Genomic DNA, 20,673 nt, shown 5'->3' on the forward strand with positions numbered 1-20,673 from the left:
CCATTGGTTGTTCAGTAACATGTTGACTAATCTCCACATATTTGTGAATTTTCCCAGTTTTCTTCAGGTACTTAATTTCTAGTTTCACACTATGGTGGTCAGAAGAGATGCTGGATACCAATTCAGCCCACTTAAATTTATTGTGATTTGTTTGTGGCCTTAACATATGATCTTGGAAAATGTTCCATGTGCACTTGAGAAGAATATATATTCTGTTGCTTTTGAATGGAGAGTTCTGTAAATATCTAAGTCCATGTAAGGCTGTTTCCTTATTGAATTTATGTCTGGAGATCTATCCATGGGGGTAGGTGGGTCTTTGAGTGCCCTGCTAGTATTGTATGATTGTCTACATATTTATTTAGGTCTGTTAATATTTGCTGTTTATATTTAGGTGCTCGCACATCTGGTGCATAAACATTTACAAATGTTATATCTTCTTGTTGAACTGATTCCTTTATTATATGTCCCACCCTTCTATTCCTCTTTTGATAGAATTTGGAAAATTGTTTTCGATCGGGGAGGCACCTAATGGGTGGGGAAGGAAGCAGATGTGAGTGGCTTTACTGCTGAAACTAAAAAACAAAACAAAACTAACTAAATCTCCTCTACAGCGTGTACCTGTGAGGCCGCACTGCTCTGAGTCCTGCTTTCCTTTCCCAGCTGCCGCCAATGCCACTGTCAAGTGCCGTCTGTACAGAGTCAGGGAGGCTGCGCTGGGCAGCACAAAGCGCTGGCTGAGGGTTAGACACCCCCGAACAAGAAGGCTGGCCTCACCGTTTCTCAGCCATGTGGCCCCGAATCGTGTCATCACAGCTCTGCCACTCTTCCCTGAGTTCAGTATTGTGTCTACAAGTGCTATTTCTAAGAGCCGCCGTAAAGATTAAATCAGACGATCTACATCCTAGTAACACCTACGCTGCTTCAACCGTAGTGTCCACTGTGGACGTTTCCAGGAGACGTGGGGGCCTCGACAGGAGCATTTGGTCCTCGGGCTGCGCACCCTCAGATTAGACGTGGATTTCCCGCACAAGCAGCAGCATCGGCTTCTCCAGCCACCTTTCGTGGCATCGCTGCACCGGGGAAGCCATTTCAGAACCGCGTGCACGGGAGCAGCACTGTGACGGCTCAGGACTGAGCAGCGGGCTTCCCGTCTGTGTGCCCACCCTCAGGAAGGCCGCTTCCGAGGCCGCATTTTTCACTCATTTCCAGCGCCCAGGAGGGAAGAGCAGGCTTTGTTTCAGTGAGGATCATCCATTGCTGGGCGGTACCTGACTTCACAAAACACGATGCGCTCTCCAGGAGGAAGCTCAGTGCAGCCACACAGTCCCCCGATGACTTCGTAGGGATCGGCTTCAGAACGACTGGGGATCAAACCATGCTGCCTGCGTGTAGTTTCTAAGAAGCTTGTTTCCGTAAGTCGAAGCATGCTGTGAGTAACAAGCTACCCACACAGCACACGCAGCCCTCGGTAATCCCGCGCCCTGCCACAACGATTCCCTTTCCTGGGAGCGTGGGCTGCGGGCGGAGACTTAACGTGATTTTACATCCAATCCCTGTGGCCACATTCGCTGTCTGCACAGCACAATGGAAGGGGCTGCGTTAAAACCCAGCCCTACGGGACCACACCTTGCTGGCTTGATCACAATGGGTTAGCGCTCCCTTTGACCTTCGACGCCTGCAAATCATAGTACCTTTCCTTCGTTTTTAAATTGGCTTCTGATGACGGTGGCTGACTGCTCTGTCTATGCGGCTGTAAGAAGGAAGGCATTCTTACCATTTGCAACAGCATGGAGGGGCCTGGAGAGTATTATGCTGAGCGAAATAAGCCAGTCAGAGAACGATAAGTATCACATGATCTCACATGTATGTGGAAACTAATGAACAACATAAACTGATGAACAACATAGATCTAGAGACATAGAAGCATAGAAGAGACTGACGAATCTCTGAGGGAAGGCGGGGTGGAGGGGGGATGGGGAGAGATTACCCAGGGAACCTACATGCTTTTATGCGTAACCCACGGGCACAGACAATAGTCTGGTGAAGGCCCGGGAAGGGCGGGTGCAGGTGGAGGGGGCGTCAGTGAGGAAACAAACACACAAAGAAACAAAGGGAACATCTCTAATACTTTCAACAATAAAGATAAACTTTTATAAATAAAATAAAACCAGCTTTTGTGCCCAAATGAAGATTGATTTTGCCAGTACCTCACCGTCGGCACATGCCCCATAAATCACCAAGGATCCAGCCTGCAGATCTATGCTTCACGTCCCAGCAGCAATGATCTGCTACTTATCATCCTGAAGACAATACACAGTCTCACCCCATCACCCGAGCCTAAGAAATTCCAGGAACGGAAAGTCTTTCAAATATGAACAGGCTTTTGGATACCAAATTACCTTTGAAACCCCCAACCCAGAAGTATCACTAACAAAATCCATGTGAAATACCGCTCCAATATTCTAAAAAATCAATAATTTAAACCACAGGTTGCACATTTTTACCGCCTCCATGGCAGACTGTCATTTTTCGAAATGAAAATGCTAATGGCACCGGGGGGAACAGCGCTGAGCAGGAGGAGCACGTGAGCGAACCCTCCGATTGGCCCGACTTGCTGGTTTGATCTCTCTCCCTCACTCATCTGTGACAGGATGTCTTTTAGAATCAACAACTTCCATTCCAGCGTCTCTAAAAAATGCACTTCTCCATTACTGTACACCCTTCTCTACGGGACGTTAGGGGATGGGCCACCGCGAGATGTTCTGTAGTCAACATGCATGCAGGAGGCAGCAGCCAGCAGGCCGCACCATCTCAGCATCACCCCTAACGCAGACGCATGTGAATCGCTGCACGGAGAGCGGGGGCAGGGTCCTCCCCGGGGCCAACGCTGTCCCAGCGATTCCGTCGCCCGGAAACGCAGCAGGAAGGGAGCCAGGGAGATGCGCACTTTCAATCAGAGGAAAACTCTCTCGCTGCTCCTGGTGTTATGTCTAATGTGTAAAAATGTCAGGCCTGAAGGCGTGCATCTAGGGTCACAGGCCATCCTGGAGGGGCCCCTGACTTGAATCTACTCCACCCAACACGGAACCTCGACTTAAAACGCTAGCAAACTCCGTGAACACTGGGCTAGAGTCATTTTTTTAATCCAAGAATTGGGACCGGGGACTCATGAAGTATAAGAATCTTACTGGAAGCAGGGCCAGGGAGAGAAAAGCCAACGAACAGTGGTTGCCAACGAAGAGTCAAGCAGGACGCCTGGAGCTGTGGGACTTCAGAGGGGAAATCTTGTCCCATAAAATAAGGCATCTGGGACCTGGCGAGCACTGTGCTAAGCGAAATAAGCCAGCCAGAGAGAGTGTGCAAGTTCCGAGTCCAAGGAGGCCCTCACCGTGGAAGCCAGTGTGGGCCCGGCCGATACCCGGTACCGTCTGGATTCTGAGCAGACGCCGGGAAGGGCCAAGCTCCACCCGAGGAAGGAGGAGAGGGACAGGGAGGCACAGACGGGCAGGAGAGCAGGAGACATAGTGTCCTCGTCTTAATAAAGCATAAAAACGTGTCCCCTGCCTGTCTCCCTGCCCCTCCCCCCACTCGCTGCCAGTTAAACGCCCGGATGTGGGTACGGACTTCCGTGGACACAGAGCTGGTCCTCTGGGTACTTTCTTCCCACCTTTAGAAAACGTCCTCCTCAGAGCTGACCAGCAGGGCGTGCTCCACCGTCGCCTTATTATCATTGACTAGAGGCCTGGTGCACGAATTCATGCACAGGTGGGGTCTGGCCAGCCGTCCCAATCGGGCCGGGCTGGCTGGGGGGAGGGGACGAGAGAGGTTGGCTGGCCCCGCCCCCTGGTCGAACTCCCAGTTGAGGGGACAATTTGCATATTAGCCTTTTATTATCTAAGATTAGACTCCATCGCCTTCGCATTCCAACCTGCGGCGTGCGGGACCGTTTGTTCACCATTTGTCACCACACCTCAGCCGGGGAGGGGGAGACATCATCGTCTTCATGACTGAGCTTTCCTCCCACAGCCGGACCCCGAGGAGTGACTTAGATCCCATGGCGATGCTCACGGTGTTTGTGCCCAGTTAATTCATCATACAATGTCACATCCTGCTCTGCTATGGAACTTGCCCCCTCGGAGGCTGGCTTTAGATTACAAAAAAATGTTCTTATTGATTTCTGAGAGAGGAAGGGAGAGGGAGAGAGAGATAGAAACATCGATGAGAGAGAATCATTGATCCACTGCCTCCTGCACGCCCACTACTGGGGATCGAACCTGCAACCCGGGCATGTGCTCTGACTGGGAATTGAACTGTGACCTCCTGGTTCCCAGGTCAACGCTCAACCACTGAGCCACACCGGCCAGGGGGTTAGATCTCATTTTAGACTGATTACATGGCGCTCACACTTTAGAACTCTGCACCGGTACCTCATCTGGAGAAATACCAGCATTTTCAGCTCCGGCTGAACCACGCGGCTCCTCTCCAAGGAGGACCCTTTCCTTCCAGATGCCTGAGGCCCTTATAGGTGGTGAGCAAAGGTCGCCATGGACAGTCTCCTTCCTCCCTCCTGTGTCCGTGAGCGGCGCAGGACACAGAAACCTGGTTCCTCTGCTTATGTGCCTTTGTCAGTGGGATGGCCTTATATTTTAAGAATACATCAGCACTTATATTTTAAAAATCTTAGGGTGTCTGTTGTTAAACTTCCTTTTTGTGAAAACGTGGGGAGGGAGTTAGGGCTTTCAATAAAAGAGTTGTGCTGAGATGATAGAGGGCCTTGTACGACACGCTCTTATTGGGCCTTCTTATTTTTAAGACACTAGTTGACAAGATACTAGGATATTGCCTACCCCAGTGAGACACCACTTCACACTTATCTGACGGCCATAATGAAAAAGACCACAATGGTGGTGAGTATGGCAAGGAACCCCAGACCTCATACATGGCTGGCGGGCATGGAACCTGGGTGCAGCTATGTTGGAAAACAGTTTAATGGCTCATCGAAATGTTAAACATGGAGTTGCCATCTCGCTCAGTAACTCCATGCCTAGTTATGTTCATAAGAGAACCGAATACATACATCCACTCAAAAACATATCCCTGAAAATTCAACAAAATAGTACCTATGGATAAAAAGTAGGAAAAAAACCCACCCAAATACCCACAAGCCAATGTATGGATCATCCCAATGTAATATAGCCACAAAAAGGAAGGACGTTTTGATACATACTACAACATGCATGATCTCTGAAAATACTATGTTGAGTAAAAGCAAGCAGACACAAAAGGTCACCTACTACCTGATTCCATTCATACAAAACAGGCACGTCCTGGAGGTGAGTGTGCATCCGGGGCCTCCGGGGCTGTGGGATGAGGGGAGTGGGGGCGGTTGCTCATGGGCACAGGTGTCCTTTTTGGAGTGATGAAAATGTGCTGAAATTAAATACGTAAGGAGAGCTCCACAACTCTGTGAACATACAAAGCATCCATGGAAATGTATGTTTTTAAAAGAGTGAGTTTTACAGTATGTAAATTATAAAGGAAGACACAGTAATTCTAGAATGAGGCTGATGGCTAAGGTTGCTAAATACTGTATTTCTTTGCTCTTCAGTTTTTAAATTGCAGGGATAAAACTTTTCAAGGAATTAAAAGGCAAACTGATCCCTGGCCAGGTAGCTCAGATGGTTAGAGCATCATCCCAATGCCTCAAGGTTGTGGGTTCGATCCCTGGTCAGGGCACAACCAGTGAATGCATACATTGGTGAAAACAGGTCTCTATCTCTCTAAAAAAATCAATCAATAAATGTTTTTTAATTATTAAAAAAGAAAATGATTACATAGCATATACTCATTTTCATGCGTATGAAATATTTATATTTAAAGGCCAAAATACAAAGTATCACAGTTGACTTACATGTCACATGAGACATAGAATTTATTCTTGTGATAACTATATATAAATGGAAACTACCTGAATTTTGACATAAAAGAAAAAAAAGTGAAATTTATATGTAAACCTAAAAAAATGAATTTTTCCTAAAGGTTGTATTCTAGAAAAAATTCTTTATAACTTTACAGTGATAGCCAGATCCACCTGATTTCTTTTTATGCAAACTTTTATCACAATAAGTAAAATTTTTATGTTCTCTCTCTCTGAGGAATAAAATGAAAAAAACAAAAAAACTGAGTAGGTAAAAATGTAGAATATTTGGATTGCAACCCTGACCTCTATCTGATTTTTCTCCCTCAGGAGACATGTCTTTAAAGAAGCAATTTCAATGCTTAACCTTGTATTCCTTTGGTAAATTCACTTTTCTTCTATTTTGCATAATTTCCTTATAAATCTTCCAAGACTTTATAACCTAAGTCTCCAAATGAAATGAATATGCTTTTGCTTTGTGCTCAAAATAATGTGTGTTTTTTTATTTCACATCATTTTTACATCAGTGACTTTATATATTTTAAAGTATTGCTTTAAAGCAGGTTGAAAAACACTTTGTGTTAAAATAGTAAATATTTTCATGTACCATACCTATATCTCCAAGGTTGATGCCAATTCAAACGCATTTTAGAGAGTGCACAATGTGTATTTCTCTCTTGCTGTTTAAAAACATATAGTATTTACATAAATTCAAATTCTCCATGGAAAACAGTGGGAACAAAAAATACATATGCCTGTCCAACCACATACAGACACACATTTTATTTGCTTGGAGAGCAGAAAAAAAAAAAGATGCTGTAATTTAATTAAGACCTTCTTTAACGTTTCTTAGAAGTCTAGCTTTGAAATGCTTAACATTTCCCTTTGCTTTACTAACATGAAGTGTAAATCCAAGGTTCATCGTGTACCTGTGGCCTTTTGCTTCAACTGCAGCCAAATGTTTTCTCCAAGATCTTATCTCAAAACCCGCAGACAGTGTCGGGATGCGGTGCAAATGGCACAGAAGTGGTCACGTGTGTGCAGGTGTCTCGCGAACCCGGGCACCTGTGATCTTCAATGGGCTCGCTTGGCCTCTTTACAGGGAGAATTTTCACGTGTGCGTTTCAGCCACAGACAACGGTGAGAGAGGAGCTACAGTTCCTCAGCTGACAAGGACAGACTCCTCAATCTTTCCTATTTAAAGGCCTCAGATTTTGCAGGTAAAGTTATCACACATACTTGCATCCATTCAGAAATGATTTAGTTAGGTATTGAAATATTTTGTATTTACAGTTTACACCATTAAAAACAAAAGCTGGCTGCACGGTAAATTCCATATATGATCAAATGAAAATTCTCTTGTTGCAAAGAAAAAAATTTTTTTTTGTCTTTACAGTGTTACCCAAACTCAAACTGTATTATCTATATCATAAAAGGCCTGTGGTTGTGACGCTGTAGCGGCATCATGACCAAACAATCAGTCACCAGGAGGTGCATGGAGCACCCCTCGCGCGAGCTGGGACTCACGCCTCACGAGGCAGGGCTGGCAGGGGTGGGGGGGGCGGGGGGGTGGGCAAAGAGGGTGCAGGGTGCTGGGCAGGGATGGGGGTGGGGAGCGCGGTGCGGGTCCCCAAGTGACGAGGGCAGGTGCTCCCACTGCGGGGGTGGGGCGGGGATGCACGCGGCTGGCAGCAGGGGTGGGGTGCTCAGGGGGAGGTGGTGCATGGGGAACGGGAGAGAGCTGGGAGCGTCGTGGGGCACCAGCAGCGTCCACGGAGCATGCGAGGGTCCTGGGTGGTGGACATGGCCCTGATGGCAGGCTGGGCCTAGGGGACCCTCCACACACACAATTTAATCGTGCGCAGGGCCTCCAGTGTCTAATATTTTATAGTGAACGGTGAGGCATAAATTCAACATTAAATAATGAACGCAAAGTTTTTATGTGTTCTAATCAGTCACGATGATATTCTTAGCCTTTTACAAAAGAGGTGTTTTCTTTAGAAGCGTGGGATTATGGGATTATCTTATTTTTTTAATTTTTTTTTTTATTGACTTCAGAGAGGAAAGGAGAGGGAGGGAGAGATAGAAACATCAATGATGAAAGAGAATCATTGATTGGCTGCCTCCTGCAGGCCCCCTTCTGGGGATCGAGCCCACAATCTGGGCATGTGCCCTTGACCAGAATCGAACCCGGGATCCTTCAGTCTGAAGGCCAATGCTCTATCCACTGAGCCAAACCGGCTGGGGCTATGGGATTATCTTTTTAAAAATTTATTTCAGAGGGGAGAGGGAGAGAGAGATAGAAACATCCATGAGGAGAGAGAATCACTGATTGGCTGCCTCCTGCACACGCCCTACTGGGGTCCTAGTGTGCAGCCTGGGCCTGTGCCCTGACTGGGAATACAACCGTGACCTCCCGGTTCATGGGCCAACGCTCAACCTCCGAGCCGTGCCGGCGGGTGTGTATTTTTTCCTTTTTGCCTATGTTAAAAGAAGGACTTGGAAGAATAAAATGTGTCTGCAAATCCAACGTGACACTGAGCCCCAGAGCTGGTGGGTGGCAGGCAGGCCGCACAGTTTACACGTTGGGGCACATTCTCCAGCCTCCTTTTCTCACGCGACTCAGGCTTCCGATGTGTTTCTCCGTCACTCACCTCGGAACGGCTGCAAAACGGAAACAAAACCCTCGGAAGAAAAGTGACAACCCCTTTGTTTCCGGGAGAGCCTTCCCCCGTGGGCCGCGGCAGTGAGCGCCCCGGTCCCGCGCCTGCCAATGCTACCCGTTTGCCAATTACACAAGCTGCTTCCCAGACATCAGACACAAATTCCACAAGACTGCTGTGCAAGCTCCCCTAATTAGCCATCAGCTTAATTAGACAATTTACTGTGTAATTAGCAGGCAATTAGTCAACACCTCTCAGATCTCACTGACTGCTGTGACAGCCCTCCGTCTCCCATTCCGCCGCACAGTGCCCGCTCCCCGGGCCTCGACCTGGCGCCACGCGGGTCTGGGCAGGGACCTGGGGGAAGGACCTGACCGAGGGGCCAGGCCAGACGGAGCCTGTCCAATCACCGAGCTGCCTGTAAGGTTGGCTTTTATGAACACTGGTAGTCCTACCTTGAAGATACTTTAGGTACGTGCTCCAGAAATGGCAACAGAACCAACTTCTTACCCCGTTTTAGTTCACATTTTAAGGAGCAGCGCTCCACACTGAACGTACCGAGTTATGCTCCGCGACTGGCTCTGTCTATGGTCATCTGAGTAACGTTTCTGATCTGTGCAGACCTGTCATTGGCGGAAGTGGGCTTGTTGGGTGCTGCTGGAATAAGGATTTCCTGAGGCTCCCCCAGGAGGATGAGATATTGTGGGAAGTTCTATTTCCGTGGAATTAAACCCCTGAGTTTCCGAGATCCCATCTCCCTCCATCCCGCAGGAAAATGTCCCCCTTGGTCATCAGCAGAGAGCTCTAGCTAACGCCACGCGCAGCCTCCGTTCCACGCTGGAGCGCAGTCCTGCCCGGGACCTGGCCACCTTGGCGGTGCTCCCAGCAGGCCAGTGCGTGTGGGGTCCCCGGGCCGCATGGGTGTGAGGGAGACAGGCGAGGGCAGGAAGCAGGAGCGAGGCGAGAGGAAGAAGAGAGCGCACTCCTTTATTATGTATTCCCAAACTGCGTGCTTGCGGTGGCTCCAGCCAATGATCTCTGTTCCCAGGTGAGACTGACAGACAGGCACCTCCCCTGCGTCACCCCGACTTCACTGCCCAGGCGCCCACCTCCCCCTTTGCTGGAGCCCTCCCCCCATGATCTGTGGGGAACGGGCGGGCGGCTCCCTGGGGAGTGTGACGTGGCAGCTTCCTGGTGAAGCCGCCCAGAGGGCCATGCTGATCATGTCTGGCCTCCCCTGTGCGCTCCTCCTATTATTAATATTAACAGCTAGCTAATGCCAATGGTAACAAACCTACTAGACCTGTGGTCGGCAAACTGCGGCTCGCGAGCCTCATGCGGCTCTTTGGCCCCTTGAGTGTGGCTCTTCCACAAAATACCACGGCCTGGGCGAGTCTATTTTGAAGAAGTGGCGTTAGAAGAAGTTTAAGTTTACAAAATGTGGCTCTCAAAAGAAATTTCAATCGTTGTTCTGTTGGTATTTGGCTCTGTTGACTAATGAGTTTGCCGACCACTGTACTAGACTAAATCCCATTAACAAAGGGAGACCACTGTAATATCTGAATAATCACTAGTATGATTTACTGTAAAAACCACAATTTGAAATGTGGGTAAAACATCGCCTCCCATAGGGGAGGCTCCCATGGAGGAGGAAGTGTTGAAGAACCCACGAATGCACTCCCGGAAAAGAGCCTAAAACGTTTGGGTCTCCTAAAGAAGGACATTAAAGCTGCAAACATTCTATTTATCCAAGAAGGTGTAATTGTTCATCACCAAGTAGTGATATATCAATTTAATATTCACAACATTGCTCAACAACGTATTACATTTCAGCCTAGCTGGCGTGGCGCAGGGGTTGAGCATCGACCTAGGAACCAGGAGGTCACGGTTGGATTCCTGGTCAGGGCACAGGCCCAGGCTAAGGGCTCCATCCCCAGGGTGGGGCGTGCAGGAGGCAGCCCATCAATGGTTCTCTCTCATCTTTGATGTTTCTATCTCCCTCTCCCTTCCTCTCTGAAATCCATAAATTAAAAAAAAACAAAAAACGATGTGTTACATTTCAAAGCACAGTAGTCTTGCTGATTCAAAAGGGAACTAGTCAACAGGCACTTTCTTACTCCTTCACTGGGAGGTCACAGGACCCGGCCCCCAGAGGCTTACGTTAGGGAGCGGACACAGGGACAAACACGGAGAGAAGCCACTGTGAGTTGAGTAGAATTCTGCAGCAGCCCAGAGGATAAAGAAAAGATAGCCGTTGGCCGACAAAGCACGAGGCCTTGCGTCATCACTGGTCTCTTCCTGTCCGCAGAGGAGTTTAAGAACGTGGAACGGCACAAGTAAGGCGTAGATGATGCAAACACAAGCCCGGTGCCTGGACTGGCTGGATCAGAAGAGAGACTGCGCGAGGGGAAACGTGGAAAGTATTACTGAGATGATGAATGGGAGTGACACTATGATTAGCAGCGACTTCCAAACTGAATTACGTCATTCTTCAGCTGACCACCTCGTTAGGCGCCTGCTGTCCGTACAATCACGTTTAAGTTCTGTGCCTACTAGTAAGTCTGAGCCTTTCCCCCAGTCTCTACAGCTACTAACGTGACATTCAGCTGCTGAACCCCGGATATGCCGGGCCCGCCCGGGCCAGGGACAACCGTGTACTCTCCCTTCTGCCTCCAACAAAGACCCAGCTCCACTCCAGTCATCGTTCTGCTTACAAAATTGAGGGACAAGTATCACATGATCTCACTCACATATAGAACCTAATGAACAAAACAGATCCAGAGACAAAGAAGCATGGAACAGGTGATGAATCTCAGAGGAAGGCAGGGGTGGGTGGGTGGGAAGAGATCAACCAAAGACCTGTATGCATGTATGCACAACCCATGGACACAGACAATAGGGTGGGGAAGGCCTGGGGCAGGTGGCGGGGTGGGCTAGAAGGGGTCAATGTGGGGGAAAGGGGCCATATGTGATACTTTCAACACCAAAGATTGAAATGGGAAAAACAATTGAGGGGAAGCAATGCTTAGTAAGGAACAATTTAAGTTATGAATCCTGCTGCCTGATGTTAACATTCAGGCCTCCTGTGTCTACACCTTATGAACTTGAATTAGAGTTTGTGTTTTCTGGAGCAAAGGTCACTTGTGCATCTATAGGTAGAGGACATGAGTAAGAGCTCTCAGGATCCAGTGCCGGTCAATCACAGGGCATGGTGACATTTTTAGATAAATTTAAACTCTAATTGAGGGAGGATCTGGCAGAAGAGAAATGATGAGTCATTCCAAACATATGGGACATCGTGGAAAACTTCCAAAGGATTAAGCAGGGAAAGGGCAGTGGACTTAACTCGAGTGTCGGCGCAGATGGGGAGGCCAGGCCAGGAAAGGTAACTGGTGCACGAAAAGGCCATTTGGCTGCAGATTTCTCCACAAAACCAGCCACTGCCTCAAGCATCGGATCGCGCCTGCCTTCAGGAGCAGCGGTGACTGGACTGCAGTCCATTGTAAGTCAAAAGGAAAAGGAGCCGAAGGAGGATTGCAATTTTAAAATGTGAAGCCTCCCAACAAAGTGTAAGTACATATGTCTTCTTAGAAATATTTTTATTGATTTTAGAGAGTGAGGAACGGGGAGGGATACAGAGAGAGAGGAACATCAATGAGAAACATCATTCGGCGGCCTCCTGCACGCCCCCTACTGGGGATCAAGCCCACAACCTGGGCCTGTGCTCTGAACGGGAACTGACCAAAGACCTTTTGGTCCACAGTTCGACGCTCAACCACTGAACCACATGGGCCAGACAGTACATATGTCTTTAATAAAAATTTGACAGTGAGATAATCACTGGGTTTTGTATTTAAAGTTTTTAAGGGAGGGTAAGAGCATGCCTACCTAGTAATGACTACAACCCTTGTTAAAAAGCAATAAACTAAAAAGGCAAGGAGGGCACACTGGAATCCAAGCCGCATTAATTTCAACCAAAGACTGTACCATCCAAATATACCCAGAATGCGGATATTTTTAATTAGTTAAATGTAAAATCTGGGAAAGAATGATGTGCAACAGGATAAGGGTAGAATCAGTTGAAGCAGCAGGATTTTACTTTAAGGAAATTTGCTTTAGCTAGTAAGTATGAGAATTTTCCATGAACCCTGACACCAATTGCTTACAAGACAAACAAACCAAAAAAGAACTGAATAAGAGGTATTTTCCATTTCAGGTGAGTTTCTTCCACCCGCCAACCCAGATCCAATTGTACACATCGATTTACACTATTAAAAAGTCTATTTGAGTCTCCCCTCGTACACTCTACCAAAATGATTAACTAATTAACAAGTGTGAAATCACTGCCTGAAACAGAAAAAAAGTGAAGACATAATTATATTGGAAAATTGATTGGCCTGCTTCGTAGTCAACTAGCCCAAAATGTGAAATAAAGGTTAAAAAACCCCACACAAAACAAAACCCTGAGAGCAATGTAAGTAGCTTTAATAATGTACCTGGTTAAAAATACAGTTGGCTACAATGAAAGGATTTACACTTAATGCTAGAAGTACATGCATTTCTCTGTGTGTGGAGACATAATCTGTATTTTTCTATTGAACAAACCAAGTCTGGGATCCATGGCGTGGTTCCAGATGGTAATTCGCTTAGAACTTTGGGGAGCGGTGGGGTGTAGCTTTTATTACACATTCTAATTTGCAAGATTTAGCTTCAATATTGCAAGTGTGTGCACCAAAGGACGTGAAGACACACACTGTTTTGTCACTGAAGCAACCACGATGGCTTCATGGAAGAACTGGCTAAAGAGTCTTGAACACTTGGACGAACTCTCCCACAGGAGGACTACGTGTAAATGACAGCCTTCGAATGAACCCATCCTTCATCACTGCACCATGAGTCCCTTCTATGGATTTCAATAAAATAAGTCTAGTCACAAACGAAAGCAACTAGCTGGGTGAAAATCAAACTATTCCTACAGAAATTACTTGTTGTTTTAGGATTTCAACATCTCCTAGATGAGACATTTATATAGAATATGTTTATATATTTATAATTCTTTATTTTTATGCATACGTATACATCAGGAGACAATACCACTCTCTACGTAGAAATTGGTGATGGACCAAATTTGAAACTAGAACTATAGCAGCAGAAATAATGCATTGGGCTGCTGTTCATTTGTGGTTTCATAGACTTTCATGATAAGGTCATGGAGAAACTCAATGATAAAATAAATGTTTCATATGTGACACCTTAATCAATAAAGAAATTTTTAAAAAAGTCTAGATCTTTGTTTCTAAAACGCATTGCAAAAGTAATTGTGCTTTTTCTGTATTGTAATCCAAACAGAGGTACCCCGCCTCGAAACCATGATTATGTAACATGTTTGTGAAATGTTTCCTAACAAGTCTGCGTATTATTTTCGGCATGTACAGTCCTGACAATGTCACTCCCGCGTTCTCGCCTGGTTGACAGGTGCTCGCGATTTGTGCCGATGTGGGCAACTGCCATCGTGCGGACTGAGCCAAGTGTCTGGAAACCCACATGGGAGAACGGACCACCTACACGGTAAATAGTGCAAATCTTGCTCTGGGAAGGACAGCAGAGCGCTCTGCAAAAGGAGAGGCTTGCCGACAGGACAAGGGAGCTGTCTCCCTGCCACGGAAGCGCTGTCGTGGGGAACTGTGGCTCAAATTAGAGGCCTGTAGCGATTCATTCATCGCCTGGCGCCCTCCCCATCCGTCACACATGGCCCTCGGCACTGGGCTTGCAGCAGTGAGCAGGGAAGACAACACTCTCTTCTCGTGGAGTTTATGAGAGTTTACATCTAATGGCTAAAACAGAAAACGAACACTCAGCCACAGAGTGGTGAGTCCACGTGACACTAAGTGCAGCCAAGGAGAAAACCACCCCAGAATGCCGCTCAGAGAGGCCGAGCGGTGAGCGGTCAGCAGAGACTCCTGGGGGGAGGGCATTTGGGATGCGCGAACTGAAGGAGAAGCAGGGGCCGCTGTGTGAGGACCCAGCCGGCGCTCACCAGGCAGCCCAGGGCCCCGAGGGAGGGAGGGCTGCCCCTGGGGACTCGGAGGACAAGGGGTTCCCAGAGGGTTGTTATAAAAAATTCTGTCTTGCCCAGCCAGCATGGCTCCGTGGTTGAGCGTCGACCTATGAACCAGGAGGTCACAAGTTCGATTCCCGGTCAGGACACAGGCCCGGGTTGTGGGCTCGATCCCCGGTGTGGGGCATGCAGGAGGCAGCCGATCCATGATTCTGTCTCATCATGGATGTTTCTCTCTCTCTCTCTCTCTCTCCCCCTTCCTCTCTGAAATCAATAAAAACCTATTTTTAAAATTCTGTCTTTATTCTCTCTCTCTCTCTATGAACATGTATACAGTACCTGAATAGAAATAAAATTGTAGGCGCCAGTCGGCTTGGAGCAGGCAGAGCGGGGGGCCTGGGGAAGGCTGTAGGTCACCTGCTCAGCTGAACCCCAGCCTCTGCCGAACGCCGATGGCGCCACACTGCCTTCATGTCAGGCAGGAAGCCATGAGGTCCCGAGAGGGCCCAGTAGGAAGCAGCACGACACACAGCGCAGAGCTGGGTTTGGGTCAAACAGACCTCGGTTCCAATTCTGGCCTGGCGGACGGAAGCCTGAGGGGGAGGCGACACCGTGGCCCCAGGACCCTGGTCTGGCCTCCCGCTCCGTCCTGAGTGGCAGAACGCCGTGGGCATTGCTTCGTGCCACGTCTGAGCCTCGGCCTCGCAACATCCCCTCTCGCCTGTTAGAAACACGGCCGCCCCGCCAGCAAGCCCAGTGCCACATCCTTGAGGATGAGACCAGGTGGCGTGGAGAGCCAGGCCCGGCCCTGCCCGCCTGCAGAACCCATAGCAGATCACTGGCTGTGGTGGGCTGGCATGCAGCGATGGCGAGAGCGGCCCCTGCTGTAGTGGCAGAGCCAGTGGCGAGGACACTGCTGGTGACCAGTAGAGGCAGGCATTCCTCAAGTTCCCGTGCAGCTGGACAGGCTGCGTCGCCCCAAGGACAGCCTGTCCCGTGTCCCTGGAAGCGTTCAGGAACAGCTCTGCCTCTTCGGCCAGGGCCACGGACACAGGCCTCGGGGAGTGTGGCCACACGTCCACGTCCCGTCCTAACCCTGCGCAATGCTCATTCTGTTTCCCCTGACCATGTTCACATGTGTACACACTCTAGAAAGAAACACAGGATGTGAACATTTTAAATTGGCCTTTTTGCCTCTGATTGGGAGCATTATTCAGAGCAGCCAATGTTTTAGGTGTTAACTGTCTGTTCACACGGCTTTAAAAAAAAGAAACCGTCAATGTGCCGCTGCCAGAAATCTATTCATTCATTTCTTCCCTCGCTTAGACAACAAATATTTATGACGCATTTATCACACTCTTCCTGGACACTAAGCGATTGTGCCATGAGGTTGGATTTGATGGAAACAGCTACAATCAATACTTTGAGTCCAAAGGAATAACGAAGAGCCTTTAATATTTCTCAGTGTTTACCTTCCAGTGTTTTATGTTGAGACTCATCATATGTTCACCTACTTATCCGATCATTCGACGTTATTAAAATGGCATACATGCATCTAAGACATTTTGTTACTAAAAGTCAATCCCAAGTTCACTAATATCTAAATACAACTTACAAATAGAATGAAATTTCGCTCAGGCTTGAACATGGGTTAGGAGAGTGATAAACACTTCTTGATTTATCTGTGTTGTGGTGAAGGTATATGCAACCTGTAGTTAGATATCATATGTTTGCAGTATGTAATGTGTATGAGATGAAAAGAAGTTACGATGTAATTAACAAAAACAAAATTTTTTTAATGTTTTTATTGATTTCAGAGAGAAGGGAGAGGGAAAGAGAAAGAGATAGAAGCATCAAGGATGAGAGAGAATCATTGGCCAGCTGCCACTTGCACGCCCCCTACTGGAGATTGAGCCTGCAACCTGGGGATGTGCCCTGACCAGGAATCCAACTGTGACCTCCTGGTTCATAGATCGATGCTCAACCACTGGCCAGGCAAAAACAAAATGTTTTGATTTCCTATCAGCATAATGTGAACACAGGCCACTGCGTGTGGAGTTTATTTCATGTGTCCGCTGAACAATTTCTAACCTTCCCAGTTACCCGCAGCATTTCTCTGGTATGTCCTGATAGTTTAGCTGAAACCGAGGTAGACAGATTGATTTCTCTCCCACTTTTTCAAAATGTGCACTTGAACTCAATATATACTTACATGGAAGTAATTTGTAATTGTACGCACGTGTTTTTATGATGGCACTGTAGATATCAGCCTTCTAAAGCATGAACAGGACCCCGGGAAAGGGCGTGCCGGGATTTGGGGACACTGTAGGAATGACTGATTTGGGAAGGAAGCCATCTTCGACGTCATTTAACACAAAAGCAAACACAGATCACTTTACACCTGACATGCAACGTCTGGTCACTTGCCTCCCGGAAGAAAGCCCATGCGGCCGTTCCGCAGGCCGCGCAGGGAGCGTGACGGGGTTCTCTGCGCTGAGAGAGCCACGGCGTCTCCCTGGAGGCCCCGGTCTCGGTGGCCGCAGCCTGGGAGGCCTCAATCCGGCCCTGAGAAACGCCAAGAGCATAGAAAGATCTCCCGGAGGGAAATCAAACGCATGTCCCACCCCCCCACCCCCCAAATAAGAGGAAAGGTAAAGAAAGTTCCACTGAACACATCTACTGAAGAAATCAGTGCCAATTAGCTGTCAATCTGGGGAGCTCCCTTCCTCCCCCTCCCCACGCCCCCAAGCAGGACAGGACACAGCTTCCAGCACTGCCCCGCCAGGGCTCTCACGTCTACGACCTACAACCTCCCGCAGGCTTGTAATTTCTTTATCCTATGCAGGCTCGGCAAACAGCGCTGCATCAAAACTGTATCGTGAAATATTAATATTTCCTGTGATAACAAAACACCACAGAATAACCTCTGTCATGTGAAGAGCATCCACACAGCAAATGCCACGATTCTGCGTGTTAACACCCGGTGAGCAGAGTCTTGAATTGGCACAATAAACAGCTGGCCGGGGCGCATCTGAGCTGCTGTGCTATGACGTCACACAGAGGTAGGGCGCTTACACCCCTGGGACGGACAGCTTTTGTAGAGGCTGAGTGTGTGTGTATACCACTGGGTAGTACACGCAGCATTTCAAACGTGAGAAGGCACCAAAGCTCAACAGGCAATTATCTATTCACAACAGGCATCATTACTAACTAGGGACAACATAAGAAACCAAAAATAATAATAATAAAAAATCTCTATGAAGCAAGCAGGCTAGTTGGCAAAATCCTCTATGGAAAATCACTGCTTTTGGAACGGGCATTATATAACCCATGGTGACAGCATCGCTTCGGTGGGCACGAGCTTCACAGATACATTTAAGACAGCCTTGCACAGACACTCTGTGCCCCCACCCTCTCCAGACGGGGTGACAGAGCGTGTCCTGACCCCGCCCTTCTGGTTTATGTGCCAAATTTAATTTGCATTTGCTCATCACTGTCCTTCGGAAATGGCCCCACAGACTCCAGAACTGAGAGATTAAATTCAAATTAGAGGGTTAGGAGGGAGGGAGCGGCCACAGAGGTTTCTGCTGCTGGTCTTAATAAAGGGAGCTGCCCCCGGGTTGCGGAAGGAGACGGCGCCCCGAATCAATGCCTGTCGCCGGTGGAGTGAGGGCAGGGTCTCTGATGAATCAGAATTCAATTTTGCAAGCAAAGAGGACAGCAGCTCCGAGCAAACACTGGCTGCTGTTGGCTTGTCTGCTTGTGTTTTATTTTGGCCACACTTCCTCAGGAGTCCCCGATGAGCAACCTATTTGGGCTTACATATAAACATGCTAAAGGCCCGTGACTGATGTCGCTGTTAAGGGCTATCAGAGGCTCTGTGCTCCCCAGGCGGTTAAACCTTTGATGAGGCTTCTGAGCCCTTCATAAAGGATGGATTGAAACAAAGACAAATATGGGATCAATATTCCACAAGGTTGTGGACAATCAATTAAGAATATTCTACAGCTTAATTCACTGCGTTCTATATGTTTATAGCCGTTGCCTTCAGCAAAATATTTCTAAATATTCAGCCAATATTTTGTTGGAAAAACGACCTCCCTTTAGCTACTTAAACATAATATATTTACGGAGTCTTTTCTCACGCCTTGGTTTTCCTGATTTTTGAGGCTTCTTCTGCATTTTCTTGACTACGCTTGCTCGCGGCCCGTCAAGCTGCCCGGGGGAGACCGCTGCGTCCTAGCCGGAAGGGCGCCCGCGACTGAGCCTTCCGAGGGAAAGCAGCAGACTGAGCTTAATGGGGCCGATTTGTTCTCTGTTATTTTCTTTGCCTGAGGACAAGGCTGATTTAAATAATGATACTCTTTTCCTAGTCACCAGATTCCCACATTCTTATACATTAATTATTACTAACTACCAGTGAGCACTAAATACATCAATAGGTTGCGCATTTAAAATTTCATCAATAAAGGTTTCAAAAATGTTCAATTCTGCTGCTCATTCCTGAGTCACAGCCGTGTAAGGAGGCAACCCTCCGCTGCTGACTCGTCCAACTCGGATAACACACACCCGCGTGCTTCGTGTCCTTTAAAAAAAGTCACTCGCGACTGGAATCTGTGGTTTGTTTTCTTCTAGGTCTGGGCGCTGGTGGTGTGAGCACAGAGTCCACCGTGATGCCAAATGAAACTCAAGCCGATGTGTTTTGGGGAAAGTGTCTGCATTTAAAAATTCGAGAAAAATCTTGTGTGTGAGCAGCACCAATGACTTACCCCGAGACTCCTTCCGACATGAACTAGATCCCGGGATGACGTGCGGACCACGCCCACTGTCTCCCTAACTGTGAGTGGGGGCCCATGTCCTCATTCACACACGCCCAGAGATCACAAAACAGTAAGAACTCATGCGATGGCGATTCTTAAACGAGACAGCCGCTTATGTAATATTTATAGTTTTGATGTTTACTAGACAAAACAAAATGATAAATAGATGCTCTCCCCCACCTCTCACCCCCACCCGCACCCCCCCTTTTGATGACAGAAGGAATAGAAGGAAAGTACAGACGAATGTGAACTCATAGGTCTCGTCTGGTAGTTTCATAACGATCATCGCTTGGTCAGAAAAACCTTCCCACTACAGGGTTTACGCCCCCATGGGAATACACGCTAGACATGTAACACGGCCTCAGCAGCATTCCTTACCTTGTCCAGAGAGAAAGTCTTGGTCAGGGCGAAGCCCCAGCCGGCCTCAAAGGCCCTGCGGATCATCGTGGTGCTGGTGGCGGGCGTCGCACTGGCGAGGCCGAAAGGGTTGATGAACCTCAGCCCCGCCATCTCCACGCTGATGTCCACCAGGTCGATGGGCGTGTGGAAGAGGGGCAGCGCGGGCCTGGCGGGAACGGCGGCTGCGTGCTGGGACTGCGGGAAAGCAAGCAGCCAGGGTTGGTCTTGTGTCATCACTGATTTCCCCCACATCACCTTTCCCCAAACCCGGCATTTGAAGGCGTGTAGTTTTTTTTTTAATGTTTATGATCTCAGAGAGGAAGGGAGAGGAAGAGAGAGAGAGAGAAACATCAATGAGGAGAGAGAATCACAGAACGGCTGCCTCCTGCATGTCCTCCACTGGGGATGGAGCCCGCAACCCGGGCCTGTGCCCTGACTGGGAACTGAATCGTGACCTCCTGGTTCAGAGGTCAACCACTGAGCCACCCGGCGGGCTGAATTCGTATAGTTTGTATCGGTCTGTTTACAAGGGTGAAAGCTGACAAGGAGTCTGCTAGCAGGGCGCCAAACCGTACGATGCCACCTCCCCCCATGGAATGGAGAGAGTAGCGTCTCCATGGAAACCCAGCCCAAGCCGCAAACACACGCTCCGTTTAGAACCGCCCTGAAATCTGAACCCACAATGAACAAATTTTAGGATGTATCTCCCTGGTCCCATGAACCCAGCCCTTTTAAATGTCATGTGTGAAGCTGTCCTTGCTACCTGGAGAGATGGGCAAGGGCGTCAGGCTGCCAATGCAATCCCCGGGCTCTCCG

General features: G+C 48.2%; 1 protein-coding gene across 1 annotated transcript in view; it reads right to left on the reverse strand.

The window, feature by feature from the left end:
* The window catches only part of DPYD (dihydropyrimidine dehydrogenase), a 362,324-nt gene that overhangs the window by 128,781 nt on the left and 212,870 nt on the right, over positions 1 to 20,673 (reverse strand). The window contains exon 13 of the mRNA XM_079761319.1: positions 19,837 to 20,052. Within this exon, the coding sequence (XP_079617445.1) occupies positions 19,837 to 20,052 (216 nt within the window). The remainder of the gene's footprint in view (positions 1 to 19,836; positions 20,053 to 20,673) is intronic.

The sequence above is a fragment of the Cnephaeus nilssonii genome, assembly GCF_951640355.1.
Source record: "Cnephaeus nilssonii genome assembly, chromosome: 21".
In the NCBI taxonomy this organism is placed as follows: Eukaryota; Metazoa; Chordata; class Mammalia; order Chiroptera; family Vespertilionidae; genus Cnephaeus; species Cnephaeus nilssonii.